The 25868-nt window shown below is 40.7% G+C and overlaps 1 protein-coding gene across 2 annotated transcripts in view; it reads left to right on the forward strand.

The window, feature by feature from the left end:
• Positions 1-25868, forward strand: part of PPM1L (protein phosphatase, Mg2+/Mn2+ dependent 1L) — a 103364-nt gene that overhangs the window by 58435 nt on the left and 19061 nt on the right. The window contains exon 2 of one of the 2 annotated variants that reach the window (XM_052802915.1): positions 19044-19218. In XM_052802915.1, coding sequence (XP_052658875.1) covers positions 19044-19218 — 175 coding nt within the window. The remainder of the gene's footprint in view (positions 1-19043; positions 19219-25868) is intronic. The other variant, XM_052802914.1, reaches the window with a different exon arrangement.

Consider the following 25868-nt stretch of genomic DNA (forward strand, 5'->3'; position numbering starts at 1 on the left):
GTGGTGGTAAAGTTACTGACAGGGATGTGGATGGAGTTGTCTAGAAACGTGTCGGTAGAGAGCTCAACCCATGCGACCTTATCTGAGAGTCATCCCCAGCTATGCTGCTGATCTTCCTCTTTTGTTCTGAGCTCTGTTTTCTCTGATGGCACCTGCATGTTTTGAAATTTTACCTTGAAATACATTTGCTTGTTCATGCCTCTCAGCAAATCTGTTTCTGCTGTGCAGTCTGTACAGAGTTTCTTCTGCCTCAAACTGTAGCAGACATGGTACAAGCTCAGATGTAGGGTCTAAGTACAAGAAACGTGTTGGTTTAATACAAGCATTCTGCAGGGGGGGAAAAGCTGTTTATTTTACAAGGACTTAGAAGTATATAGCAGCAAGGAAATGCACTGCAGAAGAGGTGGGATTTGTAAATCCTCTAGACAGCAGACGGTATTCATTGCACGTTCAGTGCACAGTGCTGTATGTGGCTCTGGTAGCAGTCCAGACTCTATTAGTGGAGCCTGTTTGTGGTACATAGGTCCCGCTCAGTGTGCTTTAGGCTGTTACATCTTCCATCAGTTTTGTGGCATGGAAAAAACAACACGGCAGAGAACAGTGCTCGCACAGGTAGAATACAGGTAGTGAAGAGGGTGGAGAGGGAAACCCAGAGTTTCTGGGTGCCCTGAAGTTAGGGCACAGTACCAGGCTGAAAGAGCATAGCATCTTACCAAAGAGACCAAGTGCCTAAGACTTTGGGAAAAAAAAATACTAATGAATACAGAAAATAATAAATCAAAAACTGAGTGACAGCAAAAGAAAGATTTGCTACCAGCCCTTTTTTCTGAGAAAATTATCTTGATCTCACCAACTTCCAACTACATACCTCAGAGGCTGTCAGCTAACTGAATCAGAAAAACGTGAGTAATTTATTCACAAGAGGCACGTATTTCAATGAGTTTTTGAAAGCGAAGGCTGTAAGATAAGCTGCTTGTTAGCCATGTTAATCTGGTTCATAGGGAACAGCCATGTTATACTTTGCTGTTGCTTTTGATGAAAATCTGAGCAGTATTATTCTCACAAGATGCATTGTGTGCTGAAGTGCTGAAAAGTGATGATCCAAAAGATGATGCATGTTCTCTGGAGTAAAGGATGCACAACTATTCCTGAGCTGATGACTGCAGGGTATACATAACACGCTCTGTAAGAATAACTCCATTGCAAATAAACCTGGAAGGAACTTTTCCATCAGCTGTGGCCCTGCACTCACCGAGGAGCCATGGGGTGATGGTTATGAGTTCGGGGTCTGACTTCTTAGCTCCTCTACCAGTGTGCTGTGCGACCTTGGTCAAAACACTTACCTTCTCTGTGTCTGAGGTTTCCTTTCTGTGGATAGGACACACAAGGGTGGTGGTGGCTCATTTGTCTTCAGTCGAGGCATATGCATGTCAGATTTCAACAAACTTAATATGCCAGGCATGTAGAAAGCAGTCCTGCAGATGTACCCAAGTGGAAGGGTTTGGGTTCATGTGCCTGAGGTGATGGGTTAAAGCAGTGGTCCAGGTCCTGGGGCACTGCCAGCACTTGCCATTCTGCAAAACAGTGATCGCCCTGCAAAATGAAAGCACAGCCAGCCTTTATGATATGTTAGGTTTCTCTGAATTTCAAATCTGTTTTTCTTTAGAAGTGTTGGCTCAGGTTTGGTTAAATTTCTGTTTAAAGTCCTGGAAGTTAAAGGCTGAATATTTTTGGGAACTTTCCAAAATATTAAGTTCTGTTGCATAAGTTGCTTCGCTACATACTCCTGATAAAAAGGTATGTGCTTTTTGTCGTCTCAAGGCTTGCCGTGAAATCTGAAAACTTCAGGCTGTGTCACTTTAATGTACAAACACGCTAAGCAATACAAAAGGCTTAAAATCAAAGCTATGCTGTTATCTCTTCAGACCAGGAGCTTTTTCAAGGAGGTTCTAATGCAGAAGCAGAATAACTTCCAGTTGCGTCTTTGAAGTTTTTTTAGTGTGATATCAGGGACATTTAATCCATGCTGTGGCTGCTCTTAAAAACAGTAAGAAACTGCAAAGTGAAGCAGTAAGGAAGAGAAGCTGTTTAAACATTTAATCAGTCTCACTTGATAGAGCCTACTGGTTCTGTCCCAGTATGGAGTAAACCTGGTCGTGGCTGTAACTTTAAGTCTGATGCTGCTGAAATGTCCCAGTTCAGGTGTAGTACAGCGTGATGATGTATAGAGATATAAAAACTTCTGAAGTGATAACTACAACATATTCTTTAATGTTATCCTACGACTCGGAGCGTGCCTTTGTGGTTAGAGTCAATGGAGAGGCAGCATGTCACCGGCAGAGGTCCCGGACTTGTAGCAGAGTGCTGCTTATTCACTTCTCTAAATCAGCATATCGTGAAGTTACTTTTCTCCCCTTAGGAAAATGCATTCAAAGTTGCATTGAAATTGTTTTGCTCATGTTTTGCGGGGGGGGGGGTGGGGGGGGGGGGGTGGGGGGGGTTGCCTGTGCATGTTTGGTTCTCTAATTTTGTGTTTGGTCTTTTTGTTCCACAGTGGCATTAAACTCTTGCAGCTAATGCAGGGAAAGAGGTGTTTGCTGAAACACTGGGTCCTAATCCCAGCCACAGGGTTTCAGCAACAAGTCATCTGGCTGAATAATTTCCTTGCTCAGCCCCCCTTTCTCCATCTATTCAATGATGAAAATAGCCTGAAATCTACTTGACCTTCTGCCTTGTTAATAAGTGCTATTAACAACCCCTTGTACTAATGAGCTAGAGAAACAAAATTACTGTGTACTATCATATTTAATTAAACTGTGTTTCAGGAAGCTGTCATTTAAATGGTAACTTATATTTCCATGGCATTGATTTCATCTTTCCTTTTTCTAAGTTCATTCCCCCTTACTTACTCTTCTTTTAATTAGTATCCTTTTGTTCTTTTTCCTACATCTGTCTCTTTCCTCCTTATTTTCCCTTCTTTTTTAATTTGGTGTAATTTGGCTGGTCAGGCACTTAAGCGATGTGAACAATACAGAAATACCTCCAAAGACAGATGCAATTATGCTTTTATTGCTGCCTCCATGAATGTGTGCAGGCAAAGCATTGGAGCACAGCGGAGATCCAGGGTAGATAATGGGAACTGAGGGATGTGCAGAAGGGCAGACACTCCTCAAAGAAAACAAGCGAACAAGTTGGCTCTCCATTTAAGGGTAGGATTGAAAAAGGAGGTAGAAAGCCCCAGAGGCTTCTCCTGAACTCTGCATCTCTTTGCTGGTGGTCCACAGCCTTTGCAAATGCCGGGTGAGAAGGCACCAAGAGCGAGCCTGCTGCAAACAGCCTTGTTGCTCCGCTCTGCCACCATTGTAGCATGCTGCACCTTCCACCGCACCACCCTGAGCAAGCCATCGTGCCTTGCTCTGCACACTTTGCTTTCGAACCCAATGCAAACTTCTGTCTGTGTGCAGGTGCTGCCCATTTTGCAGGTGGGTTCTGTACATGCATCTACTGAGGGCGTTAGCTGGTCCCCACGTGCTTACAGGCGTTTGGGCTTAATAAGCAAAGATTTGTTGATCACACAGGCAAGAGAAATTATTTTTTTTATTCTTTAACTATGTACATTTTTAGAGGGAAGAAATAATAACATCCAGGCATTGGTGTTTATCCTAACTGGAGGCCTGATTTATGCCTCTCCTTCTCTCAAGGGTACTGCTCTCAGTGTTTATGTAGTGAAATGGCACTAGAAAATGAACATGCTTTGGAAACTATTTATGGATTCGAATTGGCTGCTTTTCTATTTAATGAAGTCCCTGTCTTTGAGTCTGTGCCATTTAATTAAGTGGTTTATATAATTACTCTCTGTCATCAGTTCTGTCCACTCTGGAAGGTTTGTGTTTTCTTACTGAAGAAGGTGTTTTACTTAATGCTGATTTGTAAGTCCTCCAACTTGGGAGACAAAACAGCATACAAAAATGCAGAATCCCAAAGTAAAGACACTTTCTGTAGCAGGGTGGACTGAGTTGGGGCGAGATGCTGCTAAGGTCATTCTTTTTCTCCTCAGTCACTGATGCACCAAAATTTTCTCTTATTCCCCCTCTTTTTAGGAAGAGGAGCTGCGATCCAATCTCTGTGTCAATACAGACAACATCTGTGTGCTCTTGGCAGAATACCTAGCCTGGCTCTTTCTTTGCTATAATCCTGGAGATATTTCGGGCTTATGAAAGGTCTGGTGTTCTTTATGTGCAGGTAGAACCTCCTCATGCACTCAACGGCTGCTTTGTGTAACGTCATTCATAGCAGTGGAGTCCCTAAAGCATCTTGCTTCAGAGCCCTCTCTGCATCCTTACCTATTTCACCTGTTAACGTGCGTTGCTCATTGGAGGGAGTTCCCTTCTCAGCAGCAGTTACTCTGGTGACAGAGATTTCAGAGTAACCTGGTTCTCCACAAGAGTTTATGGGTGACATCTTCCTTCTGACTAACGGAGACCCCTGTGTGAAAGACACATCTTCAGTTTTTCTGCTTGACCTTAGCTTTGGTAAATTGAGACAGATCCTTGCTTCTCTTGCTGTAACCTTTGGGGTTATTTTTAATTGTTTTCCTTTTTTGTTGTTGTTTTCTTAAACCCTCAGATGTTCTCTTGATTCTCAAATTCCAGGTATAAGAACTAGACAGAGTTTTCCATTAACAATTCCATAATAACTTTACTACAATCAATCATTATTGTTCCTCTATTTATACATCTTAGGATTCTAGTAGCCTTTTTAAACGCTATGTCATACCATACAATCTTACGTTTCACCCACATGATCACAAAGTCTGACGGGCAAGAAAAATCTTTTTTCCTGGCAGACTGGTGTTGCAGTAGCACACACAGAGAGGAGACAAAAGTTCGCTTTATTCTTGAATGGTGTTGGATTAGTTTTACATAAACTGTGAATGTGGCACTTTCCTCGCTAGCTCCCAGCTCATTATTTGCAACATGGGTCAATACAGTGGCCTTTTCAAATCTGAAGCAAGGAGGAGACCTAAGCAAAAGAACCATAATTGCATTTAAACAGAGCTCATTGAATCTCAAAGTCATTATCTTCACAAATTTTAATTTCCATATACATCGCTAAAGGAAAATGTCATCAGGCCCCCGCAGTAAATTGTTTAAAAGACTACACAACCACATTTTCCTCATTAACTGTTTGTGTGCAGGGTTCGTTCCAGCTTTTGAAGAGACAGCAGGGGACTCCGGTAAATACGGCTGGAACAAATCGCAGTTGTGTCATCTATTCATTAATCCCTCCAGCTTCTCAGAGCAAACGGCACAGCAGAACTGCTTGGATTAACCCTGAGGCTCTGCAGCTTCACGTACTTTCTTTCTCACACTGAAGTGGTTTATCTTGATTCTTATCTCCTTCTCATCACAGCATTGGATGTAACATGGGGCTATTTATTAATGTGATTTCTTAATACAGAATTTTTATAAGGTCAATTCTATGAGAAACAGGGAACTAAATGACAGCTTAAAAATTGTTTCCAGCGTTAGACTTATCCTGTTTAGTAAAAGCCTTATCAGGACAGGACTTGGCTGTTGGCCTCCAGGGGACAACATCTGGTCAAAGCTCCTGCTCCAGAACAGAAATAGGTGACGTGCTGCCTGCTGCTGCAGTGTTTTGGGTGTGCTGGGTCTCTAAGGTGTTAATGTGCAGGTGATTTATGACTGTGGAAGGCAAAGTAATAGTACTTTATATGTTGACGCTCTGCAGTTATTTGAAAATTCCTGTCCATTTTCTACTTGCTAAGCTTTGGAGTTTTTAAATTGTACTGGAATAATTTACAGGAATATTTCATTCAGGAGCGCTGGACTCAGTATTGCGAAAAGGAGCAATGGGAGGCTTGCAGGTACCCTAGTTCTTGGGGGAAAATGCGCCCAGAGCAGCAGGGTGGGAACCAGTGCATGTCTGATACTGTGCTTCCCCTATTCATTTAAGTCCATTAAAAAAACCCTTATACTTTACTTTTTAGAATGAACCATACCTGTCTTCCACACACAGTTATAAAATCGTAATGCAGAAGGGCAGAACTTTTATTTACCTTGTGTCACAACCTAAACCCTGAGGAGTGACTTACAGGTCGGCGTCTGTGTACCTGCCTTTCTGCATGAAAACCTGCAAATACAGAACAGCTCTGTGTGAACCATCTGTACAAATTCAGCTAAAAGTAATGGTCAGCAAGCCTTGGTCTACCAGTCCTGACCAGCATTCCTCTGAGCACACTTCACACCGCGCAGTCAAACAGATGGTAGGTGGCAAAGGACACAAGCAATACTGGCACATTTCTGTGCTGGGCATCGTAGGAGATCCAAGTTCCCAGCTGTATATAAGGTGTCTTGTGTGCTGGTCTCTTCATGTATCACCTGATAGCAATGCCTTGCTCCATCATGGAGACATCCCAATAAGTACGAGTGCCCTATGTGTGCAGTCCCCTGCTCTGCGTGACTGAGGTGGTATCAAGCTGAAGCTATTTAAGGAAGTGTTTGCCAAAACTGTGACTTTTACAGTGGGAAAAGCAATGTCTTGTTCCTTAACTTCATTCTCTAGATAAATTAAATTATTTGGACTATGGGGTTTTTGTTTTGGGTTTTGGTTTGGGGTTTTTTTTTTCAGAATAAGAATCTAAAATGGAATATAGGTTTCTGACCAGATGGTTGAGTTTTGGTAAAATTCTAAGCAGGTGAAAATAGTCTTTTTGGTCTCCTGCGTAACAAACTAATTCTTAGAGTGTTTCAGCTGAGACTGACTCTAGTTCTTGTGATCATTTCTGCTTGACAGAAAGTGATGCCTCTAAATCAGGGGAGACCATTTAGACTAAAATACTCCACTATATTCACTCTTTCTTTGCTTGGAAGGAGAGAACAATGGCAAAGAAGGAAGAATGCTTCTTGCTGTTTAATTGAGTCTAGTAGGCTATAAATACATTTTTCCTTCAACTGAAGTAGCAGAATGAAAGGCTTCTGGTAAAACTGATTCTTCATAAACCATCTTGTATCCCACTGCTATTTGGAAAAGCATCTGCACAGAAACACCTGTAGAAGTCCCCTGGTAGTTTTAAGGTACTTTAATTGCTGATGAAGGCTTTCATTTCAGGACCTGCATTGATGCAAGGTTACAGTCACAAAGTTTTAAACATCGTTTTTTCAGGAGTTGTACAAAGTTGCATTCAGTTTGCAAAACTGATTTTTTTTCACCTTCTGTGTTGAACTTGATGAGCTCAGGAAAATACAAAATGCAGTATTTTTCTATATCAAAAAATGCTTGATGCCTAACTTGAAAAATGAGCAGTTCAATACTCTTGTCATGTTAGTTGTTCTTATGACATTTCAGCCCTCATTTTCAGTGTTATTTCTCTTTATCTCACTTCTGCTTTTTTTATGCCAGTATAAAAAAAAATGATCCCCCATTGCTTAGATTTGATTACAGTAATATAAGAAGATGTTTCAGTTCATCCTGGTTGGGTGAAATTTTTCTGGCAGGTCTTCAGCAAATGCAATCCCTGCTGGTATAGCTGTATAGGCATTTGTATTTAGTAATCACTTGTGACCATAAATTGTAATTTGGGACCTAGATTTTTCTGCACTGTTAACTGGTAACGAAGAAGTATTTTAATGCATTTTTAAACCTTTTTTAACATTTCCTAATTTAACACTCAGCTCATCTATGTTAATAGTTACAACCAATTAGCATAAAAATTGGGTTAAATCTTGACTTTTTTTTTTTCTTTAGTAATTCATTCAAACATATTTTGCTTTGTTCCATTAGCTAAATCATGCCCTTTGGCAAATAGAGATATTAGTCTCATATGCCAAATACTAATGTCCTTTACATATGGCCATGTGGATACAGTAGTCCTAATTATTGCTTGTCTTTTGTGTCTGTGCTTGTGGATCTTCCAGAATTTATGAAATACATCACCTTTACAATAAGCTTCAGCTTCCTATTTGTTAAGAATAACAGGAGTGTTATAAAATAAGTGCTTTGTCTGTGGCTTATTTTCAGTTTATTTTACCCACTAATCTCAATTCTTCTAAAAAGGGCATGAATAATAATTGGCTTCCTAGCACAATTAAGATTCAGAGTTTGTGTCTGTGCATATGCAATTTAAGTGCTAATGCATTTCCTTTTACTAGGGTAATAACTCCTCTTATTCTCATTATTCTTAATATATTTACTAAACATTTTTGGGTGCATATATGCGGTTGTCTAAACAACCAGAATAAATATTCTGGGTGGAGTAGCCATCCCATTGAATTCTCTGGAAATATTTTTACAGAGTCACAGAGGGGCTGAGGTTGGAAGTGCCTCTGGAGACCATCCAGTCCAACTTCTGCTGGAGATAGGACAGCTGGAGCAGGCTGCTCAAGAACATGTCCAGTTGGGCTTTGACTGTCTCCAAGGATGGAGGCTCCACAGCCTCTCCAGGCAACCTGCCTCAGTGTTTGACCACTCTCACCATAAAAATTCTTTTTTCGTAGGTTTAAATGGAATTTACTGTATTTCAGTTTGTGCCCATTCACTGGGCACCACTGAGAGAAACCTGGCTCTATCATTTGTGTTTGTACACATGGATAAGATCCCCCTGAGCCTTCTCTTCATTGGGCTGAACAGTCCCAGCTCTCTTAGCCTCTCCTTGCATGACAGATGCTTCAGTCCCTTAATCATCTTCATGTCCCTTCACTGGACTCACTCCAGTATGTCCCTGTCTCTGTTGTACTGGGGAGCCCAGCACTGGACCCAACACTCCAGATGCCTTTCACCAGTGGCTGAGCAGAGGGGAAGGATCACCCCTGGACCTGCTGGCAACGCTCTACCTAATGCAGCCCATTGTGCTGTTGGCCCACTTTGCTGCTAGGGCACATTGCTGGCTCATGGTCAGCTTGTTGTCCACCAGGACCCCCAGGTCCTTCTTCAACCAGCTTTCCAGCTGGTTAGCCCCCAGTGTGTACTGCTGCTTGGGGTTGTTCCTCCTCAGGGGCAGGACTTGCAGTTCCCTTTGCTGAACTTCATGAGGTTCCTGTTGGCACATTTCTCCAGCATGTCCAGGTCCCTCTAAGTGGCAGCGCATCCATCTGGTATATCAAGTGCTCCTCCTAGTTTTGTATCATCTGCGAAGTTGCTGAGGGCGCGCTCTGTCCCATCGTCCACGCTCATTAATGAGAATATACTTGATTTCCTTGTGAGTAGGATTCCACTTCATAGCTGTATTCAACTTCACAGCTGTATGAATCAAAGCATTTGATTGTTTTTAGCAATAATAATAGTTCTCATAGCAGTTAACCAAAACTTACAAGAACATCTGTTTTGACTTGATGTACCTGCTATTTTGAATACTTTCAAATCAATAAGGTATGTATTAAAGGGATTAAATTTGGGTTGTGTGATAGACTTCAGGATAATTATACACAGAAATTGTTGAGTGGGTATTTTCATAAGGAGAGCCGTCCTGGCTCTTGCAGGGGTGTGACTTAATAATTTAATCAAAGATTGGAGAAGTGATAAATAATGACATTCAGTTAATGATCCAGAGAAGTTTGACTCATTTGTCAGGTAGATGCATGCAAGTAGCATGCATTTGAGTATAATCAACTCTAAGTCTGTATATCTAATATTGCACAATGTAGGTCATAAAAGATTTTGGGGCTACATGAACTGTACATGAGATCTCAAGGCAATGGTGAGCCAATAAGCATAATGCAAATGGTTAATAAAAGTAAGGAAGTGGTTTTGGTATTAGTAAGTCTTCCTCTGTGGTGTGTTGCCTTGCTGCGATGATTACGCCTAAAGACCAAAGCTGGAAAATAGGAGCATTCAAAGGAGAACCATATGAATGCTTGAAAAGATTAGAAAGGGTGCGAGATAATGTGACATGTAATAATGTGCCATTCAATGAGCTGCATCTATTGAGTTTATCAATGAGAAGATAATGGGGTGATTTGATCAATTTGCATGTATTTACATGAGAAAGAGGAATGTAGGTGAGCAGACATTTTACTTGATTCAGTGGCTGAAAGTCATAGATAATAGCAGAATCAGATTGGAAATAATGTGAACATTTTCTGTGGTATGTGAATTTATCCTCTAACAGTAAGGATAATTAACTTCCAAGGGCTATGGAAGATTCTCTGTCTCTGAAACAGTCGCATATTTTTCAAAATGACTTATTCATTCAAACAATGAGACAGGGAAGTCCTGTGGTCCTGATTCAAGATGCCAGACAAGATAATCATAATTCTCCCCCTTGCCTTGATAAAATTAATCTTATGATTAGACGTCCAGATTCCAGAGCACTCTTGTAGCTCTGCTACTTGCAGTGAAATCTCTGACAAATCAGTCTCTGTGCTTTGTTTCTTTCCCCATCTGTAGAATGAGTGACTGCTTGGCTATATCACATGGAGCATGTTTTTGTTAATTTTAATTAATCAATTAAAATTAGTTATTAAAAAAATGACTTGTACAAGTATTTAACTAACCACTCCCTCATTGGAAGATGGAAAATAATTGTTTTGCATTTATTCTTACCTCTTCTGATCTATGTCATAGATTAACGAGTACCATGCCAACATTTGCGTGTATGCTCACTGCAATGTCACACATTTCTATATGATTAATGTTGGAGGGAGTGGGAGGGAGAACAGAACATGTAATTTTTACATTACAAATTTTGTTGACTTACTTGCTTCTCATTCTAGGACATTTAAATAAGTCTATTTAAGAAGTGAGTGACAAGTGCTATCTTAGGGAAGAAACTAAAATGCATGATTTAAAGCCATAAATGATCATAATTTTTTATTTTTATCCTTTCTGTTTGGTGATACGGTTATTTGGATTGCTTGTAGCCATAAATCCACATATAGACTGTGTCAAAGAAGATCAAGCTCTCTGTGCTCAAAGCATAAAGTCAGAGCAAAGCTCCACAACAGATGGCCTTTTCTTTCCATTTCATGGACACCAGTTCTCACTGGGCAATTCATTATTTTCTACAGTTGAAGCAGCTGTGGATTACTGTAATTATGGATTTAATATATCTCTGACAATCCAGTGTGAATACTAATTTGAACTTTATACATCTCCTTGGAATCAGGTTAATTTTCTCATGATTATATAGCTTCTGATTAACTAAAGATGTTTGTGAGGCTAATATTTTTCCTGCTATGGAAATAAATTGTGCATGGATTGCAAAATAATAGTGGTGGTTTTGGTGTTCAGTCTTGTTGAAAGTCCTAGGAGAGGATTTCTGAGTTCCCCAAATGTTTTCAGGTATCATGCTTTTGCTAATAACTTTGTTTTAAGTTGTAAGTTTTGTTTTCCTAGGATACATATTCATCAATAGTAAATTATTTACTTGAATATTTATTTTGGAGAAAAAGGATGCTTTTAAATAGAAATAATAGGCTAAGTGTACCAAAAGTTTGTATTACAGGAAAACTCTACTAACGGGTTTCTTTTGGCATGTTTGTTCTTTAAATAGTTCCTTGCTTTAGAGGGCAAAATGTTTGTCTTGGTGCCATTTGTAGATCTTGTCTTACCCTCTTGAGAGGAGATTGTGTTTTGCTATCATATGTTTTCCTTTTGAATAACTATTCATAGCTTCATGTCCTTATTCCAAGAGGTTTGCCTCAGCAAAATCCCACTGACTTCAGTGGAGTTATTCATGGTTCATGCTGATGACGGGGAGGCATCTGATCCTAAATGCCAGGTGTGAGACATGAGAGTCAGGGCTGATGTACGTATATTTCTCTGAAATCAGTTGAAGTGGCACATGTGGGCCTGGAGGCAGAATTTTTGTATCTCCTTCAATCAACACCAGCCTTTCCTGCATTGCAGTGCAAATGGGTTGAAAAGGTGGTTTGTCTGCATTAAGTTTAGCTCTCAGGGAGGCAGAAACCCAAAGAATATTCTTTAACCATTTCCTTCCTATAGTAAGCACCCAACAGAGCATCAGGATGCCATTTACAACTGATTTGTGTATCCAGTAAAATGGGAACAAATACTCCATACACTGCACCATCTTTAAAAATGATGTGGCTGGGCAGAGGGAGTGTGCTCATAAAGTTGTCCTAGTTCACCCCTGGAAGCAGGGACATCTCTACCAGAATGAAGTGGGTCAGGGGGCAATTGACTTTCAGGTCTTTATTTAATCTGAGATGTGATTTCTTTAACCTACCAATCTGATTATATATATATATGTGTGTGTGTGTGTAAATATATATATTTTTGTACTGTACTTTTTTTAAATAAACAGGAAAGCCTTATAGCGTTGCTACAAAAAAATCACTGATGGACTCTCTGGAATACATTTCTTGTCCACAAACTTACTATGCCATGGATTTTACCATCCTGTTAGGAGATATCTAATAAGTTAAGTGCACTGTTCCTGGAATAATGATGTGTGTGTGTGGTGGTGTGTTTTAAAGACATGAGTCCAGAAGCCTGTATATAAAGGTATTTTTGCTAAGGAGTGCTAGTCTGAAATGTGGAATGTGAAATTCTGAATGGGATCATTATATATTTCAAAGAGCTCCTCTAGTTGAAATCTTTTCTGTGAGCATTGAAATGGTTGAGCTGTGAATGAAGGTTAGATGGTGGCAGTGACAGGCTGCCACACTTTGCGTCCGCTCCCCAGGAGCACCAAACACACATGTTGGGCCCAGGGGGACTCTGGAGATGCATCTTAATCCTGGAAGATTCTCTGAAATGCTTGATCTGCATGGGATTCAGCATCCTAATTTACATGGAAAGCTATTTCTCTGTGATCCCCTAAGGCTTAAGAGAATAGCATGAAAGATTTGTCTGTGCTGATGATGTGATCAGCGGTACTAAGATTTCTAAGCACAGGCATGTTTGCTGGAATGAGCCAGGGAGCATTTGCTCCCTAGACTGCAGTTGATAGGAACTGAATTAGCAGCTTTCCTTACGCCCTGAGAGAACCACTTTGCTCTCTGCGCTTTACAAATCTTGGTGCTTTAGTGTGTGTAGAAATCATTTGATCTTTTATCCCATTTTTTAGGCATCAAAGTTAAACTGACTAGTCTGTAATTCTGTTTCTCTCCCTTTATACTATTTTAAGCGTAGCCCCGACATTTGCCCTTTCCAAATAGAGTCTCGCCATCCTCTGTGAATTTTCAAAGACAGAGGTCATTAAAGAGATTGTTTCAGCCCATTACCAATGTATACCTGAATGAATTTCATCTGGCCCAGCCAGCTGGAAAATATCTAATCTTTATAAGCACTTTCTAACATGTTCTTTCCCTATTCTGTCTTGAGATTTTGGTTATTTGCCTCTGATGTTAGCTGCCAGTTGAATGCAGCAAGGTAAAGATACTGAGTACTGTAGCAAAAAAAGACATTAAATACTTCAGCTTTTATGGCAGCATCTGTCAATAGCTTTTCTACTCTGCTGAGCAGTAGAGCAACATCTTGCCTGGGTTTTTTCTTATTACAAATGGACTTGTCGAACCTTTTCTTGCTACCTTTGCTAGCTCCAAGTAATTTTTTTCTTTTGTCTCCGTTTGTTTCTCAGTGTTTGTTATTCTTTTATTGTCATGTTAAACCACAACATATATTCACATGGTATTCTGACTGTGTATGTGTGTCCTTCTCGAGTTTGAGATCACTGAGCAGCTTATGACTTAGCCAGGTTAATTCCTAGGTTGTTTCTGCATTGGGATAGTTTTCACTCACATCATTTCTCTAAGGAAATGTTTGCTCCCCATACCTTCTTTTCTCCTTTGAGTTGCAGCTCTTGGTCCTTCTGTACTGTCAAGCCTCAGAGAACTTTTAAGTGCCTTTCCTTTAAAGTCCTTTGTCTTTATTGTGTTGTTTTCTCCCTGAAGAATTAATCATCACCTTCATTAAAGTTGTCTTTTGCCTTCCTTATCTTAGGGGGCTTCTCAGTGCTGGAACATCCCGTACCCAAACTGGTCTTTGCTGCTATCACCAACACACTCCAAGTTTGCTGGACAACCTGTGCTCTGAAATATATTTCCTATAACGTATCTGGGTAGTTGCAGTACTTCATTACATCTTGTGCTTTAGTTGATTATTCCAGTTCCTGGTTAAAAAACCCCAACCCCTGTACTTTATTTTTCATTCAGTGTGTGGTGGACCTGCACTACGGTAGTGCTCTCTGCTTCTCTTTTTTATGTGATGACTTTCGGCAGATCCGTCTCCCTTTTACAGACGGGGCCTAGAAGAGCAAATACTCTCTTGATGTGCAGGGCACTTCTTTATTTCCAAAGCCTCCTTTCTCAGTAACTTATATCATCTGTATTAACAATCTAGTCTTGTGAATTATCTACCGAGCCTCTCTTATTGCCCAATTATATTATAGTTTTGATACTGTACTGATTTCCTTCCAGCTCGTTTTGAGTATTCTCCGCAATTCTTATAGAGATGTCTAATAGGGTCCACAGATCAGTCCCACTTTACTCTTTGTTATGTTTCCTTCCCATGAGATTATCATGGCCAACACTGTCTTCCCCAGGGTTTACACCCATGTTCATTTGTTGTACACACCTCAGGCTTTTATTTGTCAAACTCACTTGATCCTACTTAAAAAATTATTTCCCTGCGGTAAACCAGGAGGTGAGCAAAGTTGAAATTCCTCTTTTTCATAAGGTGAACTCTGTTCTTGCCCAGCAGTTCATGGTGTATCATCTCTGAAGAAGTAAACTTGTTGTAGTGACCCATCTGTCTTTGGAGGGGAGAGAAACATAAAAAGGAGAGGCAGCAAGATGCGATAGAGGAATCTTGATGGATTTTTAAACCCTTCATTGGTGTACATGCTGTAACAGCAATACCACACTCTAAAATGGATCCTGTATTTTCCCATGGTCTCTGAATGTTTGCAGTAGCTGGGCAGGCAGAATGAATTGTCTCAAGAATATTAAGATCATAAATTTGTGGTTTCCCTCCTCTCCCTGTAAATCATGGGAGTCAGTGCAGAGTGCGGGTCTGAGGCAATAAAGTCTCCATCTTCCATTTTTTAAATTGGAAATCTGTGTTTATAAATAATGGCCATTCCAGCTAATTAGATCCTTCAGTTGCTTTATGTGCCAGTGTTCTGATCTTCCCACAGCTCTTGTTTGCAGTGCTCGTTTTTCATGGGGCCGTGGAGCTGCTTAACACTTGCTGTCTTAATTAATGCATTTTGTCGTAGAGTGCTGGGGTCGCTTCCTGCATGTTTACACTTATGCCCATGAAGGTGTATCTTCTCTGTGTACAAGTATTTGCGTGGAGAGACGCGTAGTTCGGGAGCCAGCCCTGAAGCTCTGCCATCCTGCTCCTCCTACCCAACTCTACCACGGGGCGAACAGCAAGCAGATTCCCAGGGCATTGCCACTTGGAGAAGGTTTTCCACTGACTGGTGTTTATCAGCCAATAACACAATTTAATGAGACCTGCTTGAGTGTTTCAAGTGCCAGAAATATGCAAGGTCCCTGCATTTGCTTTGGTGAAAACCTGAATTTTAAAGGTCAGCTGGGTTGGGGAAGCCAGGCTGTGGGATGTGTTGAGCTGTAGCAGCCTGCAGAACGTGGTGAGGATGAGCAAGGATGCAACTGTCCCTTGTGAGTGTGGTGGTCTTCCACACGCCAAGTACTCTACTGTGTGTTGAAAGCCTTTCCAAAATTACCCAATATAGCTGTGTAAGGAGACTGCTTTGCCAAGCCGCCACTTGACTTTTGAAGTCGGTTCATAAAGAAGCCTTTAATTAACCATTTTAGACCTTTACTTCCCTATGTACAAAGGAGCTCCCAGGAAGATAAACTTCAGAAAAGCAGAGCAAATTTTAGCAGGCGGTTAGCATAATTTATAAAAAGAAAATTCACTTTGGGTATATATATTTCTCATCAATTAAAAAATGTGGGCAAATCTGGTAGTTACAGAAGGATGCTGGCTGCATTTAAGGTTCAGGTTACTACACAGTGAGGGATTTCAGCAGTTCCTGATGTGATTTTTATGTAGGGGATTTTTTTTAGTGAATAGAGAAAAATGTGGGGGTTTTGTGAATAAGCTCTGCAAGTATATTTCATTGTATGTAGGTATTTTAAAATTGATTCTATACATATGAAATACTAGTTTTCCATGGTAGGATGAAATACCTTAAAGTCAATTATAGGTATTAAAGTCAATCCTTTATTTAATTTGGAGAAGGGTGCTTCAGACTGAAAACAGATACATGGGGGATGCTGCAGTTTCAGTTTTATAAAAGAAATGGATAAATTCCTGCCAGAAAATAGGAGGCTATCGTGACTGAGAAAGGTAACAGTTCAGCAATGTGAATTTATTTCTGTTACGTTGTTGTTTTGAAGCAGTGATCTGTGGGAAGGTGCCTGCATGAGCAGGACCACCGCTTCTTTGCATTTCTCACTGCTGCAGTGCCTAGGGCTCCAAGCTGCTTTCTTGTAGGGGTGGTGATGAGGAAGACTGACCAGCAAATATTGTACAATTAGTTGTACACCTATAACTCATAGCTGCTCCTGGAAAACACCTGACCTCAGCCATGTTTGTAATTCCTTCCTGCAAGAGTTAGAGGGACCATACAGAGGAAAAGAGGATAAAGCTATTTTGAAGCCTCAAAGTAGTGAAATGGGTTTTTCCCCCAGCTTCTGCCTGTGACACAAATACATATATTAATGAAAATAGATTTCCTGAGAGTGGGGGGACCCCAGTGCTGGCTGGAGGATAAGCGGCCAAGCTGCCGGCAGGCTGGCTGGAGTGGTGGGATGCTCTGCCAGCGGGCTGCCCATGAGCAGCATCCCGCAAACGGGTCTCTGGGCTGCAGTCTGCGCCGAAATCGGTAAGGGATACACACGGGGGGATCTACTCAGATGTTGAATACTGTGGTCTGTGCAATGAGAATTGAGGTAAGATGGAAGAGCATGGAAATGGTGGAAGTCTTTCTTTTTAAAATGCTGTTTAATTTTTATTCACCCGGTACAGTTAGCTTCTTGGTTTCTCTAATACCAAGCACATGCATAAACACATGCACTCACACCCTTACACTTTTTCTTTTTTAATGTTCCAGGTACTGGAGTGACTTTTTAAAACCTAGATAAAATTACTTTTGTACTGAATAAAATATAGTACTATCCATCTCATTGGTGCAGTGCAGCTAGGGATGTAATTACTCAGATGTGGCTGATCACCTTTCTTGCTAGAAAAGGAGAGGAGTTTGTATTGGTTTCATCATTGCTTTACAGTTTAAATTTTTAATAACATCTGGATGTAATGTGAAAGGCAGTGGACTAAGCAAGAGTGTTGGGTTTTGCTTCTCACTGTGGGGGAAAAATTCCCACCTGTGAGATCACACTTGAGATCGGTGTAATCCTCGGCCTCGATGCCTATGGAAAAACTTGACAATTGGGCTGCATGTGGCTCGCGACAGCTGTCCATCACGCCAACCACAGCCGATGGTCTCGATGGTTTTCCCATCTGCTTGTACCCATCTGTCTCTTGATTTTTACTTGAGCTGTAAGATCTTCGGGACAGCATGGGTATTTTTCCTTATGTGTTTATAACTAGTAGTATACAAATATTCACTCGGCTGCACAAGATGTATTTCAGAAAATGAGTATGTATAAATTCTTGTTTTGTTTTCTGGTCTTCAGGATTGCTGTCTTAGGGAGAGCACAAAAATAGCCCCCTGCAGAGTAAAACCTCTTCTCAAAGGAAACATTAAACACAAATGCCTGAACTTGGACTAAAATAATTAGTATACAGCGTATCTTTTGGCCTTCCCTTGGAAGAAAACCACTATTAAAATGTAACATTAAATATGCTGTACTCATGTGGAGAGTTCGTTTCGTTTTCCTAGAATAATTTCATTCGTCTCACATGGCTTAGCTTGCAGAAAAATTGAACACAACTCCAGTGATATTTTAAGGTTGCAATTTAATCAGCAATTGACTTTGGAAAACTAAATATAAACCCAGGAAGAGCCTGTTGCTGAGTAGAGGTAACTTCTGGTCAGTTCCAGGCCTGAAATAATACAATCTTGTTATCATTTTTTTTTTTCTTTGGTCTTGAGGTTGGCAGGAAAGCTGGAGCACTGGGCAGCGGTCTTTGCTACATCTTCCTTTTCCAGTTACATTTGTATCAGAGATGGAAAGCAAAAAAACCCCAAAACAGCCCAAAACCATGCCAGAAAAAGGGACTTCTGTTCCCTCTTATAGTGGGAGTGTAATACTTGCAAGAGAGGGATGCTAATGCTTAAAAAGCAGAAAGCTGGTTTGTGTTTGGGTCTCACCAAGGTGTCTGAGCCCAAACCCCGAGGGAGAGACCTGTTCCAGCGGTGGCAGGGATCCTGGCAGCACCAACACCTCTCCAGAGGCAGATGCTCTTATTAGTTACTACCATGCACTTTTTTGCACAAGGCTCCATAACATTGGTACAACCATGCCACCTTGTGTTAATTTCTGTCTCCTTATGGCCTTGAGCAGTCAGAGAAAAAAATTTTAAAGAATTTTCCATGTGTGGATGTGCATGTATATATATGTCATTTTTTAATGCTGTTAACATTCACTTCTATCTCCCTATCTGAGTCTGGTTTGGTATCAATAGCAGGTGAAGTGATTCCACTCTGTCACTTTGTACTTTAAAATTTAGAATAAGGATGACATATTTTGTAGTTATATTTTCAGAATATGTTAACAATGAAGAAGTTGAGCTGTTGTGGTATGTATGTGTCTAGTCCAGCATGGGTAACTCTTTCTGGACTGCCATAAACTCCCTGCCGGAGAGTGGTTATGCTTCAGCTCGGTGGAATTTCGTCCATTATATCCCCAACGATCTGGAATTTTTGGGTGGGCGGGGTCACTTTGGCAGATAAATGACCTGTGGATTTTGCACCATGGAGTTAGTAGCATTAAGAGTGTTTTATTGTGAGGAGTTATATTTGAGAATGCTTTAAATTTAAAAGAAAAAAAATTTGCTATGGGTAGGCATATAAAGCTTTTCAAAAGAAAATGTATTAATTAAACCTTTGCCTCTTTTCAACATAGTCAGCAGCAGAATATGTGAAGTCCCGTCTGCCTGAAGTCCTAAAACAACATCTTCAAGACTATGAGAAAGACAAGGAGAACAGTGTGCTGTCTTACCAAACCATCCTGGAACAGCAGATTTTATCAATTGATCGAGAAATGCTGGAAAAATTGACTGTATCCTATGATGAAGCAGGTATATTTGTGTTTCTTTCTAAGTTACATTTTACTGAAAAGAAATTGCTCACTTTCAGTCTTTCTCCTGAATACTAGTGCTTGTACCAGCAAATTGAACTTTGTCCTCAAAGGTGTAAGGTGACTCAGTAAAATATTTCTTTCTCCTAAAATCAAGTTGAGACAGAACATTTTCCACTTCAGTGATTGAATACTAACTAGCTGAAAGGACAGTTATTTTTCTAACAACTCTTTGTCCTTTGTAATGCACTGATGTTGATTGTCTCTGCAAGTGGTGCGGCCTGATTTCTGCTGTTTTCTCCTTTACTGCTAACTTATTTCAGGGGCTCACTTAGCTAAGAGTGCACTGGATAGTCACAGAGTCTGATTTTTAAATGTGACATGATGCATGTCGATGGCCAAAACCAGATAATTTGTAGAGTGTTGGAGGCATTTTAACAGTGCAGTTACAGAGGTTTTCAGTTTTGATATTTATGTCTTAATTTGGAGATTTTCTTAGTTATAGCTAATACTTTTTACTAGTATTTTGGTTTGAAGTAGTTAGAAATGTCTTCCAGCTTTTAGAACCATCACAGAGTTGTGCTGATGCATGGTCGTCTTTACAGTTACAGAGAAAAAAAGAGATGCTCTTGATGTTTTTCACTGATCTTCCAAAATTAGCCACCAATATATGCTATATGCCTATCCCCTGAATCTTACCAAGTTTCTTGGTGTTTAAATAAATTGAAATTAACTATGCAACCTTGTAAAGAAAGAATCAAACAAAAAGAACAGTTCATTATTTTACTGCTGAATTAGTATTCACGGCAACGAGTGGACTGGCAATGCGTACGGAGGTCTGTATGGACGAGCCACGCGTTTCCATGCCAGGTGTGTGCATGCCTGGCTTACTGCACTCCCCTCAGTAGCACATCTCTCGGCATCCTTTATTTCTTAGCTCTATCTGAAAGACGCTGCTCTCTGTTTCTCCACTTTAACCACTCGTGGCTGAGAGCTGCAACACACCATCTCCTTTCATCCGCAGCCCTACCAACCAGCCTCGGGCAGCCTTGTAGCACAAAAAGAGAGTTTATACTTAGCATGTCCCCATTTGGGGGTTTTTCTTGATCCCTAGTGGCACTTTCTTGTTCTGTTATTCCCCTGACTGTACCTGGCACTGTGGTGCCCTTGGGGAACCGTGCTGAGCTCAGCTCCAAGTTTTCCTTCCAGCTGTTTTAGGCAGAAGCCTCAAACTCATAACTGGGTTTTTCATCCTGTTTAGATCATGTTTGCCAGACACCAGCCTGAGCGGATCACTCTTTTGTTTGGTTAGGTGGCACACTGCTAAAATTACCATCATCTGAGTTTCTCATCACTAGTCCAGCTCTGGAAAACCAAGCACTGACAAGCTGGTGTTATTTTGTCCTATTACTTTGTACTCATGCTACAGTGCCCTGAAGTACTTAAAATGCTCAAACTACTTAGCAACTTTGTTCAGACTCCTACTCAGACTCCCACTCACTAGCAATATGATTCTCTTAAGATCCTTTGATCTCAAAGGCGCTCGAGCAACTTAAAATGCCATTTGGAGACTGCACGTTTTGGGTACTTGCAGGGCTGTGACCTTTAGTAACTTCAAGTAATTACAATGCTCTATTACTTTATCAATTATATTCACGCGCTCACCCAATAAATAAGCCTGATTCTCTTAAACTGCTTTGATCTTGAATGCTCTCGAGCCCTGTACGGTGCCATTTGCAGACTACATGTCATGTACTTAAGGAGCTCGGAGTCATATGAGTTCTTGAAGGACAGCAGAGTTAAGGTGAGGGCACAGGATATTTGTTTAATCACATATGGCCTGTTTTTAATGATGCATGAAAAACAAGTTTTGAAAGTTGTTGCTTTCTGTTGCTTCTGTTTATCTTTTTTAACGCAGAATTTACCAGTCCAATGAATCATGTAAATCTTTTTCTCTGGTCTGGTCACTTCATCTCTCCAGTCATTTTGATTGATAGAAGTTTGTTAGGAAGGAAAAAATGCAGTGGAGGAAATTACTGACTCCTGTCAGAAGAAAAAGCAAGCATTTTCCTTTATTGAAAACTGCATGTTTGTACAGAGAAAATAAAAGATTAGAACTGCTCGAAACACGCATTTGGGGATTTATATCATGCAATAAAACAATCATGTGGAAATGAGAAGCTACATAAATAACTAGTTTAGAGGAGTCCCAGCATATACACACATTCAGAACAGAGAGCGCAGCTCGCTGTAAATAAAAAGCCAAAATTTCAGCTTCCCAATCAGGTAGAGACACCTCTAGAGATTAAAACATGGAAATGGAGCCCGCTCATCATTCTAATCATGTCACTTGTTTACTACAAAAGCAGAAATGCTGCTACCTGCTCTTGAAGTAAGATCTGATTGTGAGCAAAGCACAGAAAATGGGCAGTTAAATATAATTGCAGCAGCTGTTCGTGATCCCGAGCGCTCCAGCTATTCAGTGCTCGAGCAGTTGTGTTGGTGACATTTTTCTTCTTATTAGTGTTTTTCCATATCAAAGTCAGTTCAATGAGAAGATCAAGCTGCTGGTGATACACACAAAATGAAGAAAGCAATCTTTAAAAATCAAAATTATGAAAATAAAAATGATTGTGATGTAAGGGGAAAATACAACTTTGTCTGGCAGGGGACCACGTAAGACATCAACAAAACCCATCCCAGAGAGCACTGTCAAGGGTTTAATCATGAGCAGTTGGAGTTCTGCTACGTGTCAGCCAGGGAAACTAGAAAGTCAAATATTTAAGGTACGTGTTACAAGGGGTCAGCAGCTGATTGTAACAGGGTGCTGCATGTAGGGGAGCACTTCCACAGCAAGGGAACAGACTTTTCCATCCAGGAAACATTTCCCATCCCTCCTGGAAGGGCCATTTTCCAAGAGTTTGCAGTCTTCACCCCCAGCTAACTCCTTTCACCCCAGGGCTGTCTCCCAAAGCGGGTAGAATTCAGCTGCATCCATTTGCCAGAATAAAATAGAACTGCACTAAAATGGCTTGGGCTTCTGGTACAATTTTGCATGTTAATTTGGCCTTTCTAGCGGCATGCAATATTAATAACGTGCAGCTTCAATGGACTTGACATCCTAATGCCTCTTTTTGTAAATCTTTCCCTTTAGGAAATCAGTATATCAGAGCTACCAAATAAAATTAGTTCATCTAAAAATAGTCAAATGTTGACAAGGTTTTTAGTGAAGTTTGACTAAGGAAGCTTTATAAAATGAAAGCAGGCCAAAAGTGACAGATGGGTACAAATCCTCTCATAATCTTTAAATCCCTTAGTTTAAAAAGTGGCATTCTTGACTAGCTAAGGCTGGGTTAATTTTGTGCAAGAATATTTTTTTCCGCTGAAGCTTTGTTGGATGTTAATCCTATTCCTTTGATTTATAGCATCTCTAAACGTCTGGGGTGGTCAGTGACTACTCTGTACAAATACAAGTTTAGGATATTTAAAGGTGTTTTGCATTTAACTTTGGTGTGCCAGGTAGCTAAAGCCTGCTAGGAGATTGTGGTGGTGGTTTTGTACTGTAGTCAATAGGTTTTTCTTTAATAGATGGCCCCTCTCCCCCAGAGTCCTGGAGAAAGTGAGTTTTATTATAGTGCGACAAAAAAGATTAGTTTCATTTTTCCCTGCCGTGAAGCAGTCATGAAAGATATTGATATTTAGGCACTGCATCCAGAGCCAGATGTCAGCCAAAACATGTTTTCTTAGCTAATATTTGCCAGGGCACCCCATGTTTCCTGGAGCCCCCTGCAAGGAAAGTGGGTGGCTGCTCCTTCCCATGTCCTCCTGGGGGGACCAGAAGCTCATGCTTGGCCAGACCCTGCACGCCTCTCCCTGCAGATGCACTTTGCGTTAGATTTCATTTGAAAACCTTTAGATTCCATTGACGTGCACCATTGCTTGAGATGGTCGCTGCCAGTACCGTAGTGCTTCTTAAAATGAGTTTTTATGCTAGCAGTCCATGTCCCAAATTGCCTGAATACTCTGATTTTAGCAACAGAATTTATTTTCTCCTGAGATAAAATGTGACCATTAGCACTACAACACCTTGCACTTTGTCTCTGGATGAGATAGGGATTTGTACTCTGCCTGCCCCGACCATGCCCAGGTGCTGTGCTCTCCCTGGGAATCACACGGTCTTTCAAAGCAGGTGATGCATCGTCCTCCACTTCTCACTCCTGGCATGATTTAGTATATAAGGAATGGATAAGGAATTAAATCAACTCCTTATATTCAGCCTGTATTTCTGTGCTTCGCAGAAGACTGGGTCTGGTTTCTCTAGTAGCTGCAGCTGTGAAAACCGGCTCCAAGCATAAATCCAAGGCTCAGACCTTCATTCCAACTTCAGGACTGCTAGCCGGTGTAGATCCAGTCCCATGAACATTTGCCATTGCGGGCAAAAGGTATAGAAAAGCAAAAATATCCGAAATTAAACTTCAGCCCAAGAGGTTGGCAAATCCATCTGCTTCACACAAACGTCCGTGCTAATGCGGTTGCACTGGGAAAAGGTTAACTTTAATCATCGAGGGGCTGATGATGCCCCTTTTTCAATTACAGTGCTCCCTTTCTAGCAGTGCAGGCAGGTGTTTTCCCCCAGAGAAAGTGACTACAAAGGGAAAATGATAAAATTAAAGCAGTAAAATTGCACCAGAAATATATCCTATAATTTGGGATAATAAATACTCTGCTGGGGAAAAATCTTTTTTCCCACTGCAAAGAGCTTTACCGAGTAAAGTCATCATTATGCTACATCACAGTGAAGATAAAGTGAGTTATCTTTGCTGTGATGTTTATCCCAAGGTGGCTCGTGCTCAGCAGTAACCTATTAAAAATGCAGAAGGAAATCTGTTGAGTTTGTTATGGCCGTCTTTAAAATAATAATTTAAAAAAAGTCTTATAATGCACATTCATGCTTGGACCGTGCTTTTGGTATGTGTTTGGTCCTTTTCACAGAGGGCTTGGTCTTTGGGGAAATACGGGAACACACTTTCAATAGTGGTGACTCATCAGGTTTTTAAATCCTTGTCCTGACAAGGAGTCTCGGGAATATTTGTCTTCCAGTCTCAGCTACAGCCATTGCCAGTAAGGCAAAGTATGAGCTTGCTCTGCTGACAGCACTGGGTAGAGCAGACATCTGTAATCTCACAATTATACAGTGATAATGGTCCTGCAAGAACATGTATTACTGCCAAAAATGAAGTGTCCTGAGCCTAAAAAATGGTTGAAAAGCTTTATGTAAGTTTTTAGGAGGGATTTAAAGAGCAGGAAGGAAAGTCATGCACTAAACATGATAAAAACAACAGTTGCAAAGGCAATGGCTTGTACAGAATATGCAAGAACAAAAAGAGGGGAGCTGTAAGGAAGAGGAGAGCCAGAAGCTGCCTTTTTCTGAAGAAAAAGCATGTACAGGCAAAGGATGGTGGTAATAGATGATGTGTTTCTTTATCTGAAGAGATGGTACTGGGTAGGATTTCTGTGTGCTGTGGTGAGCACCACTTGACAGGGGTGTAGCAATCCAGTACATTTATTTTCCAATGTGTTGCAAACACGTCCACATGGCAGATGTGTAACTAACAGCTCTTGAATATGTTGGGCAACATTTATTGCTGTGCCAGAGGCTTTCTTCTGACAAGGAGAAAACCAGAGTAGCCTGCAGGCCACTGCAGGTGGCTGCTTTCTCTCCAGCTCATGTTCGATTTTTTAAATGATTTTTAGGTATTTGATCTCAAGAAGATTCCCTAAAACAACTGCCTTCTCTGGATCTTTGGTTGCTGCAGTGAGAACTCAACACTGTACTTTTTCCAGATAATACAGTAGAAGTTTTACTCTTTATAGCCAGATGATTACTGCTGAATTTATTTCATCTCTGCCTTACACTCCACGCTTGCTTTGGCTTATTTAATTTCTTTTACACGTTAAAGATACAGCTTAAACTTGGTCACCGTGAACCAGTGCTCTGTTTTCCTGCAGAGGACCAGCACCTACAGCAGAAATCATAGGGCAGTCACTGAGCGCAGAGTTGGTCTCTTTTACCTTTTGCTATCTGCATTGTAGATACCAAATTCTGGGCAACTTCTCTAGAGCTCCTCAGTAGTCATTGGAAAGAAAACAGCATTTCTAGTGTGATTCATGCATTTATTTTAAGCATCTGCTTTAGTATGTGAAGAGTCATATCCTAAACGTGCCCTCTCTTTTCCGTTGGCTATGAATTAGCATTTGCTCACAGGTAAAATACAGGCAGGCAGCTCTAGTTAGGAGCTGAATGCCAGCCTAAGTGTCTCTGTAGGTGTACACATAAAACCATTTAAATTATGTTTCAGGGTGTAGCTTCAATGCAAACCATGCAACTCTCTAATTTCCTACATTGTGGTCTTCCAGCTTTCTAGAATATCGGCAATGTTTGTAAACAACAGACATGTTTAAGCCAGCCCAAGCATGTTACATTCTTTTGCTCCATTAAAATAAACTTTATTATTCAAATAATTATAACCTTTCAGCAGAAGCTCAGAGCAGAAGCAGCACTTTGACAGGTGCCTACTTCCCTGTGAAATATTCTTCACTTCCTCATCAATTTTTGGAGTAGGTATTTAGCTATTTAAATTTGTGAGCTAG

Source organism: Harpia harpyja, chromosome 12 (genome assembly GCF_026419915.1).
Source record: "Harpia harpyja isolate bHarHar1 chromosome 12, bHarHar1 primary haplotype, whole genome shotgun sequence".
In the NCBI taxonomy this organism is placed as follows: domain Eukaryota; kingdom Metazoa; phylum Chordata; class Aves; order Accipitriformes; family Accipitridae; genus Harpia; species Harpia harpyja.